This window comes from Sesamum indicum, linkage group LG3, assembly GCF_000512975.1.
Source record: "Sesamum indicum cultivar Zhongzhi No. 13 linkage group LG3, S_indicum_v1.0, whole genome shotgun sequence".
Taxonomy (NCBI): domain Eukaryota; kingdom Viridiplantae; phylum Streptophyta; class Magnoliopsida; order Lamiales; family Pedaliaceae; genus Sesamum; species Sesamum indicum.
In genome coordinates, this window is record NC_026147.1 from 13,026,547 (window position 1) to 13,043,927 (window position 17,381).

At 37.0% G+C, this 17,381-nt stretch overlaps 3 protein-coding genes across 5 annotated transcripts in view; 1 reads left to right on the top strand and 2 right to left on the bottom strand.

Moving 5' to 3' along the window:
- LOC105158214 overlaps window positions 1–203 on the bottom strand; it is a 3,131-nt gene extending 2,928 nt beyond the window's left edge. For 2 of the 3 annotated variants that reach the window (XR_002286749.1, XM_011074881.2), the window contains exon 1: window positions 1–203. Coding sequence is in view for 2 of the 3 variants with exons in the window: in XM_011074881.2 (XP_011073183.1) it covers window positions 1–12 (12 nt within the window). In the remaining variant the exon portion in view is untranslated. The other variant, XM_020692449.1, reaches the window with a different exon arrangement.
- LOC105158215 (dual specificity protein phosphatase PHS1) lies at window positions 2,128–9,821 on the top strand (the record flags this gene model as incomplete). The annotated part of the gene is given in 11 exon segments (XM_011074883.2): window positions 2,128–2,302; window positions 2,620–2,697; window positions 2,815–2,957; window positions 5,030–5,231; window positions 5,866–6,042; window positions 6,128–6,288; window positions 6,754–7,840; window positions 8,270–8,416; window positions 8,513–8,740; window positions 9,037–9,194; window positions 9,310–9,821. Coding segments are annotated over 11 exon segments (2,787 nt in total). The 3' UTR covers window positions 9,671–9,821.
- LOC105158216 (ATP-dependent Clp protease ATP-binding subunit ClpA homolog CD4B, chloroplastic-like) lies at window positions 10,152–16,879 on the bottom strand. Its single transcript, XM_011074884.2, has 10 exons — window positions 16,657–16,879; window positions 14,918–15,505; window positions 14,529–14,644; window positions 14,327–14,449; window positions 14,061–14,246; window positions 13,293–13,508; window positions 12,310–12,527; window positions 11,962–12,037; window positions 11,801–11,890; window positions 10,152–11,663 (listed from the first exon to the last, which is right to left on the bottom strand). Exons 2-10 carry the CDS (start codon window positions 15,486–15,488, stop codon window positions 10,485–10,487), a joined length of 2,775 nt encoding a protein of 924 aa, XP_011073186.1. The 5' UTR covers window positions 15,489–15,505; window positions 16,657–16,879; the 3' UTR covers window positions 10,152–10,484.

The following is a 17,381-nucleotide window of genomic DNA, read 5'->3' on the forward strand; positions in this document are numbered from 1 at the left end:
GGTGTAATCCATATAAAGATCGCGACTTTAACCTAAAATCATCTGAATTAGAAGCTTTGAACACAACCCAGCATCTTAAACCCAAGAAGAATAAAGAAAACAAAGAAAATAAGGAAAAGAAACGCGATCAAAAAAACAAAAATGAAGAAGAAAAGGAAAGAGAGAAGAAAGAAGAAAGAAGAAAAGAAAGAGAGAAGAAAGAAGAAAGAAGAAAAGAAAGAGAGAAGAGACAAGGCTGCAGAAAAAAGAAGAAGAGAAGAAAGACGACAAGAAAGAGAGAAAAGAAAGGAGAGAGAAAAGAGAGGAGAGAGAAAAAAATTAAAAATATATATATATAATATAACTTGCACACCTAGTGAAGGTGTGCAAGTTATATATACAAACACCATTTTGTGTTTTGACCCATCTCTAAGATGGGCCAAAACACAAAAACAAACATAGGCTTAACTTTTTCTCCCTTTCTCAGCCGAACACGCCTCGCATCGTCTTTTCTCCATCTTCTCCCTCTCCCTTAATATATCGGGTAAATTGCAATCTATTTATCTGTGTTATGAAAATAGGCAAATAATCTATTTATGGAAAAAATAAAATAGCAATTTACCCATTTGTGATTTTTAAAATATAGCAAATTACCTCCCCATGCTTTTAAAATTGACGCAATTTTACCTGCTTAAGCAGTGAGATAAATTGCTTTATTTTTTAAAATATATAAAGATAAATCGCTATTTATTCTTTATAAAGATCATTTTCGATATCACATAAAATAAATTACATTAAATTCAGAATATATCATATACCTCTTCTCAGCCCTGAGGCAAGCCTACCTCTCTTGCTGTTTAGTTCTTTAGGTAATTTCATTTGTGCAGTGTTGCTTGTATTTGATTTTTTAAATTTATTTTATTATATCAATATATCATATTAAAATACTAATATTAAAAAGAAAAAAGAGCGAAATACAAAAAGGATTCACTTTTAAGTATGTTAGTATTATTTAAACTTATTCTTAATGTATTAATTATTATTTATGACATAAATGTGACAAAACTAATTCAATCATGATTGATCCAATGATTGGACCAGTAACACATGGCCCACTTAAATTTTTCGTTCGATGAATGATCTGAGTTTCAAAACAGTGATAAAAAATAAATTTATAATTGAATATATATTAAGGGTTAATTCCACTTAGAGTCCCTTCAGAGTACCGTAATTACACTTTATCCTTTCAGAATTTGGCAGTTACAATTAGATCCCCTTAAAAAATTAAGTGAACAAACAACTTAACTGAATTTTCAATTTTATTCCTCACTTAGATGTCCTAATATTTTAAACTCTGAAACTCTTTTGATAATGTTTTGAAACTTATATGAATGTCCTATTAAAAAAAAATTATATGAATGTAAATATAATATATATATATAGTTAAAATAGATAGATATAATTAATAAAATAAAATTGTGGTTTTCATCTTTCTATATATGTGAAGGGAAGTTAACTTGCATTTATCCCTTGAAAATGTCTTTTTAAATAAAAAAAACATTTATGAAATACCTTAATAATAATTAATTATAATATATTTATATAAATTGAAAATCTTAATAAAATAATAATTAAACTATCAAAAAATAAAATTATAAATTATAAACAAACATATGTAAAAAATATAATATCCACAAATATCAAAAAATAAAATTGTAAATTATAGACAAACATACGTAATTAATATAATATCCACTTATTTGTAAGATTCGAACTCAAAAAAGTCTCATAAATATAATATAATTTCTAGCTTAAATTATAAGCATAACAACTAGTTGATATGATATGTGCGTGTGTGTTTTTCAGAATATGTATATTTATTTTTATTTTTAAATTATTTTTCAAATGAATCAAAATATATCCAATATTTGTTATCATACAGAAACACTCAAAAACTGTATCAGAATTTTAGAACATGAAAGTCTCAAGTCTAAGTAGATGGAGAATTAATAAAGATGTCATCATCATCCTTATCACCAAAACAATCAATCAATAACGTCTTTTTCTTTCCACTTATGGTTTTGTGCTTGTGCTGTGATCGCCAACCGCCGACCGCTTCTCACCGACCAGCTCACTTCCACTCCTCAGCTCTCTCTTTGCCGTTTCCGCCTCCACCGCCGCCGCCCCAAAATAGCCGCCAGATTCGCTTATTTCCAACCCCATTTTTCACATCAAGAATTCAACCAAAGAAAGAAAAAGAACGGAGAGAGAGAGAGAGATGGACGCTGATGATAAAAAAGAAGGCGGCCCCTTCACTTTTCAAGTACTCTCTCTCTCTCTCTCTCTCTCTCTCTCTCTCTCTCTCTTCCTTTTCCCACGTCACTTTCCACTATTTGAATCATTACCGTCACACACACACACACCCCCCTACATTATAGTGTACTATATATATGTATATGTTTGTAAAGTTTGTTATGGTTTTAGATCTGGGGTATTTGCTCCATTTGTGTTTGGATGTCTATGTATGATAGAATATAGAAATATAATTGCATTTGTACGAAGAGGATCTGGTTTCAGGGTTATAATTTGTATATATACGTACGTTTATATGTACGTCTGTTTGTGTGTATGTATATGCAGAAAGAGGAGGAAGACAGAGATTTTGATCTGGCGAACTCCGAGCCAGACGCCCCTTTGCCCCTCACTGTCACTTCAAGGGTATATCTTCTTGTCGCCATTTTCTTTCTCTTCTTCTTTTTTCTTTTTCGTTACGAGGAAATTGAGATTGGAAGGGAAAAGAAAAAGGATTTAGACTCAGGATGTTGAGAAATGCAGGTGTTGTATATGTTGGGGGATATTACTGCAGGGCCCGCTTATCGGTTTGCCCAATGGCTTGAGCTGGTTCGCAAGCGCAGCAGCAAGTATCGGGCATCGGGCTTCCCTCATCGACCTTACCACGCTGAGAGAATGCCCTTGAGGTTGGTCTATTTATTGGTGTTCCAGATGTTTCATCAAAATGTGCCTATGAGTAATTTATTTGTCTGAGATTATCCGAGGTAAATGTAAAAGGATCAATTCATGGTGGATGGAATGCTCAAAATGCAACATTTGATTTTAGACAGAAATACTAATTTCAGTGGATTTTGGTTAGGATCTTAATTAGTAAACTTAGATAATTCATTTCCATTTAAATTTGTTTAGACACACACCCTTTGAGGATAGTAAGAATGTAATAAAATGAGGTCCCCAGTGTGGCATTATCATTTTTTGTAGCCTTGTAGGTAGGACTAAGCAAAATTATTTTCAATCCATAGAAGTAGGAAATTTGTCACTAGAAATGGTGTTAGAAACAAATGGAATAATTGAAATGATGGTCCGGTAACAAGAAAGAGAAGTGGTTCTTTCTCCTCAAGGAATTTGATAAGCTAGTATATAAGGTTCCTTGTTCTTGTTCTTGTCCTTCCACACATCTTGTTGTTACCAGGTGCCCATACATCCCTGCATCCGAGTAACCAAAGTGGCTTATCACATTTCTTTTGAACTGAAATTTGGATATAAATATCTTTTGTATGTTGTTCTTATCTTTCATTCCACTTTTGGACAATAAATTCCTTAGTGTTAATTTGTTAAAAGAAATTTGGAACTTGACTAACCCCGTTCATATAGAAATATGTATAAGGTATTTGAAAAGTTCACTTCTTAAGAACGAGGACTATCATCACGGGAATCTGATTCTACACTCCTTGCTCAAGACTCAGCGGACTTATTTACCTAAATTTTATACCTTTAAGCAAGTGGTTATTTGGAAGCAAGTTGAGGTACAGCAATTCCTTTTGTTAATAACCTTGAGCTAGCCTATCTGTAGTGATGTTAGAGTTAAATTATACCTGCTCCTACTGGTGTCAACATGAGCTGGTATTTGAGCATAGAGATCAATGTTTTGTGAACTTAATATCCTATTTGGTGACCGATGCCACATGATTGGCTTGCTTGCTGTTTTTGCTGAGGGAACTTTCTATTCCAACTATTTTTAAATATAGGGATAATTAGAGTGCCCCGCTTTAAGGTTTGGTCTAATTATACTTAGACCTCCTTAGGTTGGAAATATTATATCTACTTCCCTAACGTTCTTGATAGATTTACTTTTTTACCCTTCATTGTAAGTTAAACAAACCTCCCTTCAGATTATAGGCACATTCCCAAAGGTTTGTCATATTACAGTTCCCCCCTTCAAAATTCTTTTATTTCTACAGTTTAATACTTATTAAAAATAAAATGATAAAAATATATTAAGCATTTAATGGACTTTTAACCATATATGAAACTAAATTTCCGAATTCAAATAAGTCCATAATATATACTGAGATTTAAATATAATTCAGGTCATGATCTTTTCTCTTTCCAAATTTTACTCGCCTGTTATGTTTCTATTGTCAAATTTAAGACAATCTATTTTGTGAAAGTTGATTCGATATAAAAAATTAGCTAATTGTTTCATATAATACCATAATGACGTAACCACACTCGTTACTTTAATTTTCAAAAAACAAGATAAAAGGAAATCAAATTAATAATGTAATGATATATTCAATAGATTTCTAAATTCAAAATAATTTTGATTGAAGTAATTCAGAATATACTTATTAATTGAATGAGATATGTTTTTAAATTTTTTATCACAAGTTAGAAACATTAACTTCTTGAGATAAGTATAAATCAAATAAACATCGAATGAGTTTAAACATAGTCAAATTTTTGGAGATACTTTTTTAAATTTTAATTAAATTAACTTAAGATTTGTCATTTTACTAAAATAATGATGTTCACCGTTAATAACATTAATGGTTGGGTCTGTTTGTTAGATAATAGCAAATGATAGGGGTAGTAGATGTAATTTTCTATACTTCAGGAGTTCCACCTGTAATTAGACTAAACCTCATGGGAGGGTGTTGGAATTAGTCTTTTTTTTTTTTCCTTCTTTCTTTGGTATGAGGAAAAAGGTAAAACAAAGCTAATATGTCTACTTGTTTTTTTCATTTTTCTTTCTCAGTCAAGAAGAATATAATGTCGATATAAAAATTACCCCACCCGAGCAAGGTATAGAAATCAGCTTGTGGGAAAGACTTGGAAAAGCTAACATGTTGGATATTGAGTCAAGCACCTTTTCCTGGAGTACACTTTCTTCTCTTCACCATACAGAGCATAGCAGCAGTACTGAGCACTCTGAGGATGAGATGAACAAAGCACTGGAGGTTTGCAAGACATACTTTAGTTTTAGGATGGATCGTGATTCTGCTCGTCTCTTCTATTGTTTGTGTACACATTTTGGTGTCAATTGTTGCCTAGTAAAATGATGGCTAAAAATTTCTTGATGCTGTAAAGTGAAGTGTTTTAAGACGAAGCCCCAATAGTGTGCCCCATACTTACGTAAACAGACACAACTAATCGATTTTAAGTAAATTTTCTCAGCCATAATAAGTTACATGATACATACCTTAACTTTCCCTTGATGATTTGGCAATGTGGTAAATATCATAATAATTTTGGCATTTCTCCATTCAAGATGTGTATGTGACACATGCTGAATTTTGAGTGCCCCTTATAAGCTTTCCTTCATCCTCCCTCTTAATCTATTTCAAACGTGCTAATCAAATGAAAAGGAAAACATTTGTCCAATCTTCGAAAATCTGCTCTAAGATGGCATATTGCAAAGAGAGAGAGGCTTCAATTATAATGTTGGTGAGCTACAAGGTCTGTCCCTCATGACAATTTGTCTTTCTAAAATTATTATTTGGTTACTATTTATGTTTGTCTTTAACTATTTTAGGCTTCCAATTTCGTAGCTCTTGTGCTTGATCATTGCTTTCTATTATTGTGTGGTAACAGGTCACTGTTAATTCTGGGGGTGTTGTTTTTTTTGCTCTATTTAACCAACCAGAAAATGATGAATCTTCTCCTAAGGAAGCTGCAGCTGTCATAAAGTTTTCTTCATCAAGGATGGCCACCCAGTCAGAACGACTTGGCTATGAATTCGCGAAGTGGCTAGGTGTCCGCACTCCACAAGTTGTACCTTCTTACTTCAAATACTATGTGCTTCTACATGTGAAACAAAAATTTTATATTTGCCAAAACGTATAACAAATTACAGGCTAGAGTCATTCACAATGCCAGTCCTGAATGGCTGCAAATCAAGGAGGCTGCGGAGAAAGCAAAAGATGCTGCTATTGCTGAAGGAGATGACATTGGTGAAATGACATGTTCAGAACTTCTGGAAGCTCTTGAGCTTAGTCGTTGCCTTCTATTAATGAAGTGCGTTTTGATTGTCAAGTGCTATGGTTCATCTAATAAATTTCACTTGCTCTGCTGCTTATTGCTTTAGCATAAATATTGAGCTTATTGCTGAAAGGCACAGGTATTTCTGTGTTTGAGGTTCCAACTGATGGACCTTTGTCTGGTTCAGAGTTCTTTATTTTTGTGCCTATACCTACTTCCAGAATGGCACAACATTTTATTTTATAGCTCGTCAGCTAGTCGAGCAATAGTGCATAAATAATTCAATGAAAACTTGAAATAACAATCTTGTTTGCAGAAAGTCCCAGTGTTAGGAAGTTAGCCATATGGGTGATGTAAGATAAATCTCATACATGTGAAAATGTTTTTAGGGAGTTCAGTCATATAGTTAATGTACTGATGGGAGCATGAATATGTGATTATAATGTGAACCTACCATAAGGCATATATATTTACTTGTTTCAACTGAACCTGCAACTACAGTTATGTACACGGATCTCCTTTACTAGAAAACTCAAATGCTTTTGAGTCACGAGAAGTAGCAGAAAAGACGGCAGCAGCACTTGGCAGGATTTTGATGTTGGACCTTGTTATAAGAAATGAAGATCGTCTTCCTTGTCGCCAGCTCAGGTGGCGTGGGAACTCTGCAAACCTACTCCTGGCTGAAAAAGTACCTGGTGCAAATATTGATGCACTAGAGATGGCCTTTGATTCTGCAATCAAGAGATATAGACCAAAAGTAATTAGGGCACTTCAAAAAGAAAGAAGAGCAACTTCCATAGACAGTAGAGTAAGCCCTCCTCAGCCAGGATTGGTGGCACAGAGTTCTGATGTTTCTGATGTTATAGAATCTCCAAAGTCAAGCAATAGTGTAAGGAGTCTCACTTTGAATGAGTCGGTGTTTTCCGATTCACACATTGTGGCAATAGACTCTGGGGTACCTCGACGACCACCAGCAGGGAAACGTGCAAATGACCAAGCGAATTATCCTAAGCTAGTTGAGCTCCTCATAAACAGTTCAGAGTATGCATTACAATTGTTGCATGAAATAACTGGAGGAAAATTAGGGGCTTCACCCGGAAATGTTGATGCAACAACTGATTTTCGTGAAAGTGAAATGATTTCGGTTGTGCATGAATTCAGAAGTGGATTTCGAGCAGCACTGAGGGATTTGCAGGGATTTCACATTTTCCTTGTTACCCTTCACCAGAAACTAGATGGATTGTTGCGAGCTTTTCTCAGTGTCGTTAATAAATCTTCTTGTGGGGATATTGACAAAGAGGATCTGATGGTTCCTGAAACTCCATCACCGGCTAAAGGGATAGAGGTCCATGGCCCATCCTCACCCAGCAAGGAACGGATAATTGGTGATCACACTATCGATTTGAATGATTCAGAATCTCAGAGAACAATCGTGAGGCCTCCATCATCAGGACATAGAGAAAGTTTAGATAGTTGTTCTCCATTGTCACGTGAAGGTTGGCATGGGAAATTTGGCAGGGGGAGTGGTGAACCCTTACGTAGCTTGAGGCTGACATCAAAGCTCCGTGATTTCCAAAGATTTGCAAAGGTTTGTGATACATGGAGAGAAAAAGTTAAATAGCATCTAAAAAGAAAAACCTATTCTATGGCAAAAACTTTCTTGCATTTGAGATTTTAAACATAGCTGCCACTGGTCTTGGCATATACTGGTTTCATTTTAATATAACAGTAACTGAAGGCATAGTTAATGAACATGAAGCATGGATGATATTTCTCATCTTTTGTTGCCGAAAATATTTAGTGTTATCTTACACATCTTTGCCTCATCATGAATGGTTCTGTGTTATCTTTTAGTTATTGATATCATTGCCATGTTTTGTAGATAAACTTGAAGGAAGAATACTTAAAGGAGCTTCATTCTTTAATAATTAGTCTAGTTTTTATGTTGTACAGGTGTATTAACTTCTTTTGGGTTGCTCTTTGCATCATAATAGGTTCTTGATTTCTTCTTTTTCAGGTGGATGCAGAATTATATAAAGAGTTAGAACAATGGAATGATATGCTTAAAAATGATGCCATTAAACTGTGTCAGGAGAATAATTTCACTACTGGGTTTTTTGAAGGCAGTGATAGCAATTATGTGGTTGATGCATATGAGTTGAAGGTATAATTTGCCATGTTTTCAAGATTTTCATAATGCTCCTTCATTTTTGTTGTAGGAGTAACTTAATATTTTTCTTTCTGATGTCTTGATTATCAGGTCAGGCTTGAGCACATTCTTGAGAGGATAGGATTAATATCTGATGCAGCAAATACAGAGAAGCCGTCGCCAATCTCAGGTGGACTGTTTATTGGAGGGGCTCTTGCTGCTAGATCTGTATATACTTTGCAGCTTTTGGGGATTACACATATTTTATGCCTGTGCTCCAATGAAATTGGACAGGAAGATTCTCAGTTTCCGGAGTTATTTGAATACAAAAACTTTTCAGTAAGTGATGGACATAGCTATCTTTATCATGCAGATTCTCTTTTATACCAACTCTTGTAAAAATTTTGTAGCGTGCCTCAATATATTAGCCCTTCACTTTGTTGTTGTTATGACTGAAATATTAAGTACCTTGAGAAGCTCAAAGAATTGTGTCTGGGACTCTAAATTTGAATATCTCCTATTATACCTGAATTTGTTAATTATAGTACTGTAGTGTTCGGTGATGATTCCCTTCATGTCTCTTGTGTTGTATCAATCAGAACTGCTTCTTGACTGTTACTTGTTTCTATGAACAGATATGCGACAATGAAGACACCAACATCAGTGAGATTTTCCAAGAAGCGCATGATTTTATCAATCAGGTTGAACAAATAGGTGGGAAAGTTTTGGTTCATTGCTTTGAAGGGAAGAGTAGGAGTGCAACACTTGTTCTTGCTTATTTGATGCTCAGAAAGTAAGTTGCAGAATGCTAGAGTTGGAGTGTTACTGACACTTCAACAGCATCCATACTTCTATCGATGTAAATATCAAAATAGAAAGATTCATTTCCTAAGCTGTTTCTAATGCAGAAACTTTACTCTATTGGAGGCGTGGAATGCCCTGAAACAAGCTCACCGTAGAGCCCAGCCGAATGATGGGTTTGCAAGGATTCTCTTGGAGTTAGATCAGAAGTTGCATGGAAGAGTTTCAATGGAATGGCAACAGCGCAGACCAGTGATGAAGGTATGCCCTATCTGCGGAAAGAACGCTGGACTGAGCAGCAGCTCCTTGAAACTTCATTTACAGAAAGCACACAAGAAACTATCATCAGGCAGTGTGGACAGCGCAATGAATATGGAAATACAAAAAGCACTGGATGCATTGAAAATAAGTCGAGGTGGGAGCGTCAGCCCAACACAAAGACAATCTCATTCCATGACAGAGGAATAGATCTTTAAGCCAGGTTCTTTGTATTGTAGCTCTGCTTTATGACTCTCAAGTCTTTTTTTTTCATAAATACAGTTTTGAGTATTTGTACCAAGTCTTAATCTAATTGTTAATCGAACGAAACTTGATAAACACGTGTTTTGGTTTTTTTGCACATAGCAGAACGTTTTATATGTGCGGAAATAAGAATCTTATACTTCATCTAAATCGGCATATTATCAATGCGTTATTTGAGTAATCATTATCGAAAGTGCATCCTGTCACATGTGTGCATGTGACGCTAAATGATTTGGCGGGCACTTGCACATCATGACCAAAGTGCTTGCGATAAATAGTCCACTGTGATGTGGTATGATTTTGTTTTGAAAGAGATCTTGGAGCATATAATCTGCCCAAGTCCTTCGGCTACCAATATGGAATGAGAGATCATCGACCCACCAAACAAGGGGTTAAAAAGGACATGATCTCGTTCCCAGATCCAGAGTCAAATGAATTAAGAACTTAACAGAAAAACAGAATGTCTCTACAAATAACAAGAAATAATACCACTGTCACCATAATCAACAAGGTCCCCTTCATCATTGCATCAGCAAGTGTAAAATTTCTTCCTAGCTAAGAATAATACATTTCAATATAAATATAGCCTAGGAGCTAGTTTTAGAGATGGGAGCCTATAACTCATCAAAACTGATGGACTGGCTTTGGAGTTCACTGCCTACAGGTCAACGATGTAGTAAGTTAAACGCATCAGTCCAGTTCAAATCAAACACGGCAGTGTGATAAAAACACCAGTAGAGACTGAAATAAATAGCTAAATCTAGACTACTACTGGTTCAGGAGACGGTTCAGGAGTGCCGCTGGTACCATTGAGAACTACCACATTGCCATCAGAGTCAACATCAACGATAACTGAATCACCTTCTTTGATGTCACGTGCAAGCATCTTCTCGGCCATGCTATCCTCCAAAAGTCTCATAATAGCTCGTCTGAGTGGTCTAGCTCCATAGCTCGGGTTATATCCTTCCTCAACCACCCTATCTCTGAATCTCTCAGTCACCTGAAGTTCAATTTCCCTGATTTTCAGTCTCTCAAACACTTCCTTCAGCATAATGTCAGCTATCTCCTTCACCTCCAGCTTGGTGAGCTGTCTGAATACAATCATCTCGTCTAATCTGTTTAGAAATTCTGGCCTGAAGTATTGCTTCAGCTCCTCTGTGACCAAGCTCTTGATCCGGTTGTAACTGCTATCCTTCTCATCATAATCTAGATCAAAACCAATGCGACGGCCTCCCTTCTCAATGACACTGCTTCCGACATTTGATGTCATGATCAAGAGTGTGTTCTTGAAGTCTACAGTTCGGCCTTTGCTGTCAGTCAGCCTACCGTCTTCCAGAATCTGAAGCATCATGTTGAAGACATCAGGATGGGCTTTTTCAATCTCATCAAAAAGCACAAGGGTGTAGGGACGACGTCGAACGGCCTCAGTTAGTTGTCCACCTTCGGTGTAACCAACATAACCAGGCGGTGACCCTATGAGCTTTGAAACAGTATGTCTCTCCATAAACTCACTCATATCAAGTCGGATCATGGCTTCTTCTGATCCAAAGTAGTAGGTGGCCAGTGCTTTTGCTAGTTCCGATTTCCCAACACCAGTTGGACCAGAAAAGATAAAGCTCGCAATAGGTCGGTTGGGGTTTTTGAGCCCGACTCGGGCACGGCGGATAGCACGACTAATGGCTTTGACAGCTTCATCCTGCCCAATGACCCTCCTGTGGAGGGTATCCTCCATCTTAAGGAGGCGATCAGATTCATCAGTTGACACCTTCTCAACGGGTATACCTGTCCAAGAAGAAACAATGTGCTGAATGTCAACTTCAGTGACTGTTGGACCTCCATCCCCTGCCTCACTTTCTGCTTTGGTCATCTCCTTGTTTTTGTCTATAAGAGCAGATATCTGTGCCTTGAGATCCATTTCTCTATCACGCAGCTCTCCAGCCTATAAATTCATATAAAGCATAAAATGAAGAATCCAACAGATTAGTTTTTCACACGCTGAAAATTTATTTAGGTTCGTAAATATTAACCATATATGGGAAAATTGCAATTTCATACATATTACGTGACATAACTTACCTTCTCAAAGTCTTGACCTCTGACAGCTTCATTCTTCTCCTTTGTTATCTGTCTGAGCTCTTTCTCAAGTTCTCTGGCTTCCTCAGGGAGCTGCAAAAGTAAGAGCATCATTTAGACTATAATAAAAACAACAGATTGACAGTAGAAAGCAAGGAGCATACCTGTGCATGACGCAGCCGAACACGGGAACCAGCTTCGTCAATCAAGTCAATTGCTTTGTCGGGCAAAAAGCGGTCACTGGAACATGCAAGGATAGAGGTTAGATAAAGGCTGAGTGCCCATAAGCCAGGATTCAGGAACAATGTGAACTTCAGAATAACGAAAGCTCATCATCAATAACGGAAGCCAGAGTGTTCTTGTCAAAATTCATCACTAGTAAGGCTCTGAAAGATGACAAAACTAAACCATTGGAAGTTTACAATCAATTTACGCACTGTCTAAGCCAAGTCCTACATAGTACATAATACAGGATTTCATGATGAATAATAGTAGATTTAGATACTGCATACCTGATATATTGATGGGACAACTGAGCTGCAGCAACTATAGCTTCATCAGTGTACCGAAGCTTGTGGTGTATCTCATAGCGTTCTCGAAGCCCTCTAAGAATCTGAATGCTTTCATCTACTGTCGGTTCAGGGACCTTGACAGGTTGAAACCTTCTTTCTAGAGCAGGATCCTTCTCAATGTGCTTCCTGTATTCATCTAGTGTAGTGGCCCCAATACACTGCAATTACATGATAGTATTATACATACAAGATATAAGTGCAAGAAATATGGCTGCATCCAAGAGAACAATAAGACAGAATAGTACAAAGAATGGAGCCAAATTCGCTAAAATTGCTAGATTATTTTTACCAGGAACCTTCACATTAAGGTCAGAAGCAATAGAAGTAACACTTTAACCGGGTATAGAACTTCCATTCTAGTGTCATCTTTTCAACAAATTTGTTAAGGTGCTTCTTAAGTAATCATATCCATTAAGGCAACACCCACCACAAATTCATCTAGCCGTTAAAGATGAGAATCTAACCATACAGGAAAAGTAGCACCAGAAAAATATTACTTAGACATTTAGTAGCTAACTGAAAAAGGGAAAGCATGTGCATTGTACAGGACCCCATCATCCACTAGTTGGGAAGATACACCTTACCCTGGTAATGTAGAGAGGCTATTCTCATAACATGAACCTATGCCCTCAAGACCAGAATCACCATTACAGCATTACCATTACACCAAAAGATTAGAGAATGTTTTAAGAACGTAATCACTTAGAGAATCTCCCCTATTTCTAATAGAAGTAAAAATTTGATGCAACATCATGAAGGTAAAGGAAATAAAAGATGAGGTTTCCTGAAATTTTGTCAGAGGCACCATTCATGAGCAATATCTATAAAACCCCACATAATATAATTGTAATGACTATCTTGTAGTGAAGTACATCTTAATGCATACTATTAATCTTGAGAGTGTAACTAGATGTTTAGCTAACCTGTAGCTCACCCCGAGCTAATGCAGGCTTCAAAATGTTTGCAGCATCAATTGCCCCTTCAGCAGCTCCAGCTCCAATTAATGTGTGTACCTCATCAATAAAGAGTATAATTTCATCACTTTGCTTAATCTCCTCCATCAGCTTCTTCAGTCTTTCTTCAAATTCACCACGATACTTTGTCCCAGCAACAAGAAGACCCATGTCCAGGGTTATTACCTAAAATGATCCATAACAAACAATTATTACGTCAAGAAAAAGATCTGTGGGAAGGGAGCATAATTTTGCATTTCCAAAAAATAGTAAACCCGGTGTGAAAAGATCAATATCAACTTCAACTTAACCATTACAAAGATCTGGAAGCAGAATGCCAAATAATATTCAGCTCACCTTCCATTACTTTATTCTGAAACAAGATCAGATGAATAATCATAAAATGCATATTAAACAAGTAGGCCAACTAATATCATAAATCAAGATTAGATAAATAATCACAAATGCATATTAAACAAGCAGGCCAACTAAATCATAAATCAAGATCAGTATATATGGCATGAGTGCATGCCTGGGTTATGTAGTCAATATTCTTCTTCAATAGCTACAGTGAGTCCCCAAAATACACCATAAAAAAATCTAAACTTAATTATGAGAACATAGCCATGTCAGTTCCCTTTCTAGTTTCATCATTCAGCAATCCAGTGATTATTCAAGGAGTAAATAAGATACCAACTTGAACTAGTTCAATAATAAACATCGTTACGACTATCATACCTTTTTCCCCTCAATAGTCTCTGGAACATCCCCATTGGCTATTCTCTGAGCGAGGCCCTCTGCAATAGCTGTTTTCCCAACCCCAGGTTCTCCAATCAGGCAAGGATTATTTTTTGTGCGCCGTCCCAAAATTTGAGTAACACGCTCAATTTGCTCTTGCCTCCCAACAACAGGGTCTAGCTTACCCTAAATAGATGAAAGACCCATCTCTGCTATATGCCTCTATTGAAATTCAAAATTAGAAATTGCTAAATATAGAAAATTACCTCCTCAGCTAGCTTGGTCAGGTTAGTACCATACTCCTCCAGTGTAGGCATTTTGTTGCCTGAGCTTCCACCACCAACACCAGCACCAACAGCCTCAGCACTCTCACCAACCATTCTAATAACCTACTTTTCCAAATATCATCCCTCAGTTTCAGGATAATCACAATGCAATCGGACATTAGAAAGGAAAGTCGCCACTTGCCTGAGTTCGAATATTGCTGGGGTCAGCACCTAAATTCTCAAGGACACGAGCAGCCACTCCTTCACCCTCGCGGAGCAATCCCAGCAGCAAGTGCTCTGATCCAATGTAATTGTGACCTGATTAAAAAGTAAATGTCAATCTCTAATTCAGATCAGTCATACAGACAAGTATTCGCGTGAAATTATCAGAGGTTAAAGCTTAAAGGTTGATGCTATGGTTCAGACATGAGATGGGGAGGTAGATGGAGTAAAACTACAAAATGCACACTAATCAAAATCTCACTGACTTACGAACAAAGAACAATCATGTGACAATAAGGCAATGAGGGCATTTCTGGAACTTAAATTGAGAAAAAGCACACAGAAAAAAGAGACCGCGAAACTATTTACCAAGCTGGCGGGCTTCCTCAAGAGACAGTTCTAAAACACGCTTTGCACGTGGAGTAAAAGGTATCTCCACAGCAACAAATCCACTACCACGTCCAATTATTTTTTCCACCTCTACACGGGCATCTTTCAAATTTATTCCCATGGACTTGAGGACCTTAGCAGCAATCCCTGTGCCCTCACCAATAAGTCCCAACAGGATCTGCTCAGTTCCGACAAAATTGTGGCCAAGCCGTCTTGCCTCCTCTTGTGCAAGCATAATGACTTTAATTGCTTTTTCTGTGAAGCGCTCAAACATGGCTCGTGGAACCATTCGTGCATGTTTTCCTCGTTTGGCAAAGGTATTTTTTGCTGCTATCTTTGATTGAAGTGTCTGGCCAGCTTGCCGCACCATCATGTCTAAGGCATTAGCTCGCCGCAGCCCTGTGAACCCCGTCAGCGTTAAGGGAGCGAAATGTGCACTGCATAACATTGTTGCTGAACTTTTTGTTGCATTAGATCCCTTGAACTGCCTATTATTTACCAAACGAACTGAAGAAAGCGAATACGCTGATTGAACTACTGCATGCGCCATGTCTGCCTCTAAGGGGTCTGCATATGAGTTAATAGCAATTAGAAAACTGGGATCAAAGTAGCAAATAAGACACCCCTTGACATGAAATGTTCAGACTGGAAGCATCAAAACCCAGAACATTGCAACAAATATATCAAACACGATCTAATTATAAAAGAAAAAGATATGATCTCCTTATTTCATATCAACAAAAGGTTTTACAATCCTGATTTTGGGTTGGACGATACAGATGACATCACCACTGCCCTCAGTCTCCAGTTTGGAATAGGGCAACCAACTAAGTAACTGAATAATTCGAAAGTAGAATCACTTGGACACGAAAAAGTCCAGAAAACTCTGAAGTCAAATATGAAGTTCCACATTTTTTAAACCTTTACTTAATACAAACATCCAGTCATTGCATTGCATCCTTCCAGCAACAGCATCAGCAACTTACTGAAAGTCTAATGATGATATAAGCAATCAGAAAGAAAAAAAATCAAGTTTTAAATCCAAACCCTTACACATCTAAAAAGAGAAAAGAGAGATTTCGGAAAAGAAATATGCTGTACATGTTCCGCCAAAGCTATTAAATTATTTTATAGAATAAATTGCCTCATTCATACAATACCGACAACAGACCTAGAGGAACTCTAATGCTATTAGTATTTAGAACCACTGAATATAGAAAAAATCTACAAGTCTACGACTTCCGAATCCGAAGTCTGAACCATTACTATGCACCTTATCATGCAACATAAAGAACAAACTTGGCATCGTATTGCATAGCAAGTGGCAAAAGAACAAGATATTACCCCAGTAGAGTATACACAAGTATGTCAATTTATGCTCACAATTAACATACCTAACACTAAAAACATGTCAAATATGGCCACTTCCAAACAGTATTACATTGCACAACGCAAAGACGGAAACATATTAATAAACAAAAATCCAATGACAAAAAAGAGCTAAAATCTACAGAAAGGCACAGAATCAATCGATTCATCAAACAAAACTAGCTCCAAACTACAAACTTCCACCACTCCCACATCAAGACCAAATCTTTATCCAACAAAAACCCTTAATTAAACACCCAAAAAGGCGCAAACCCCAATGCAATCACAAAACCCACAACTTAAACTGAAGCACACGTACACGAATCAAGCCAAGAACAGAAATACCTCACCTAAATGAACAATAAAGCAAGATTAATCTCCTGTAAGAGCAAAAAAGAGATGGAACGAAAGGGCTGGAGTCCCTGCGCGGCTTTAGAGAGAGAAAGAGAAGAGGGCCCAAAGCATTCGGCCGGATTTTCCAAACTGAGAGGGCAACAATACGGATACAGAAGGAATATATAGATGGATATGGGTGAAAGTTGAAACCTCGCCTGGATTTATCTATCTTCACCCATCTGCTTTCCTATACGCTACCTTCACTTACTACAGTGCACCGCCATGCACCAAATATCTATGCCGCACTTATAGGAGCCGTCGATCCCAATACAAGATGAGTCAAAGGTCTTCAACGGCCTGAGATTAATCTTTCTCCAAGCGTACAGATGGAAGGCCACGATCCCCTGGAGGTAAGCTTACGGTGGGTGTGGTTAGAATTGTTGTACGGTGATGAGAACAGGAGGGTAGAATCGTACCACTATACAAATTTGTTTGGGACGGCTGCAGTTAACCTGACGGCTCGGCTTCGCTAAGCTAAGGTGTTAGGTGAGAGTAGTTTTCCCGTCTTGACTTTTTTACCCCTGATATGTGTGTTCTCATTCGCTAATGGGCTCCAAAATTAAAGACACTAACAAGGCTAATTATTGTCCGCATTATGAACGTTTTTCTTTCTTTCTTTTTTTTTAAATTTTCTTATATTCTAATTTAAATTTAGGCTACATCATTTTATTACTACCTT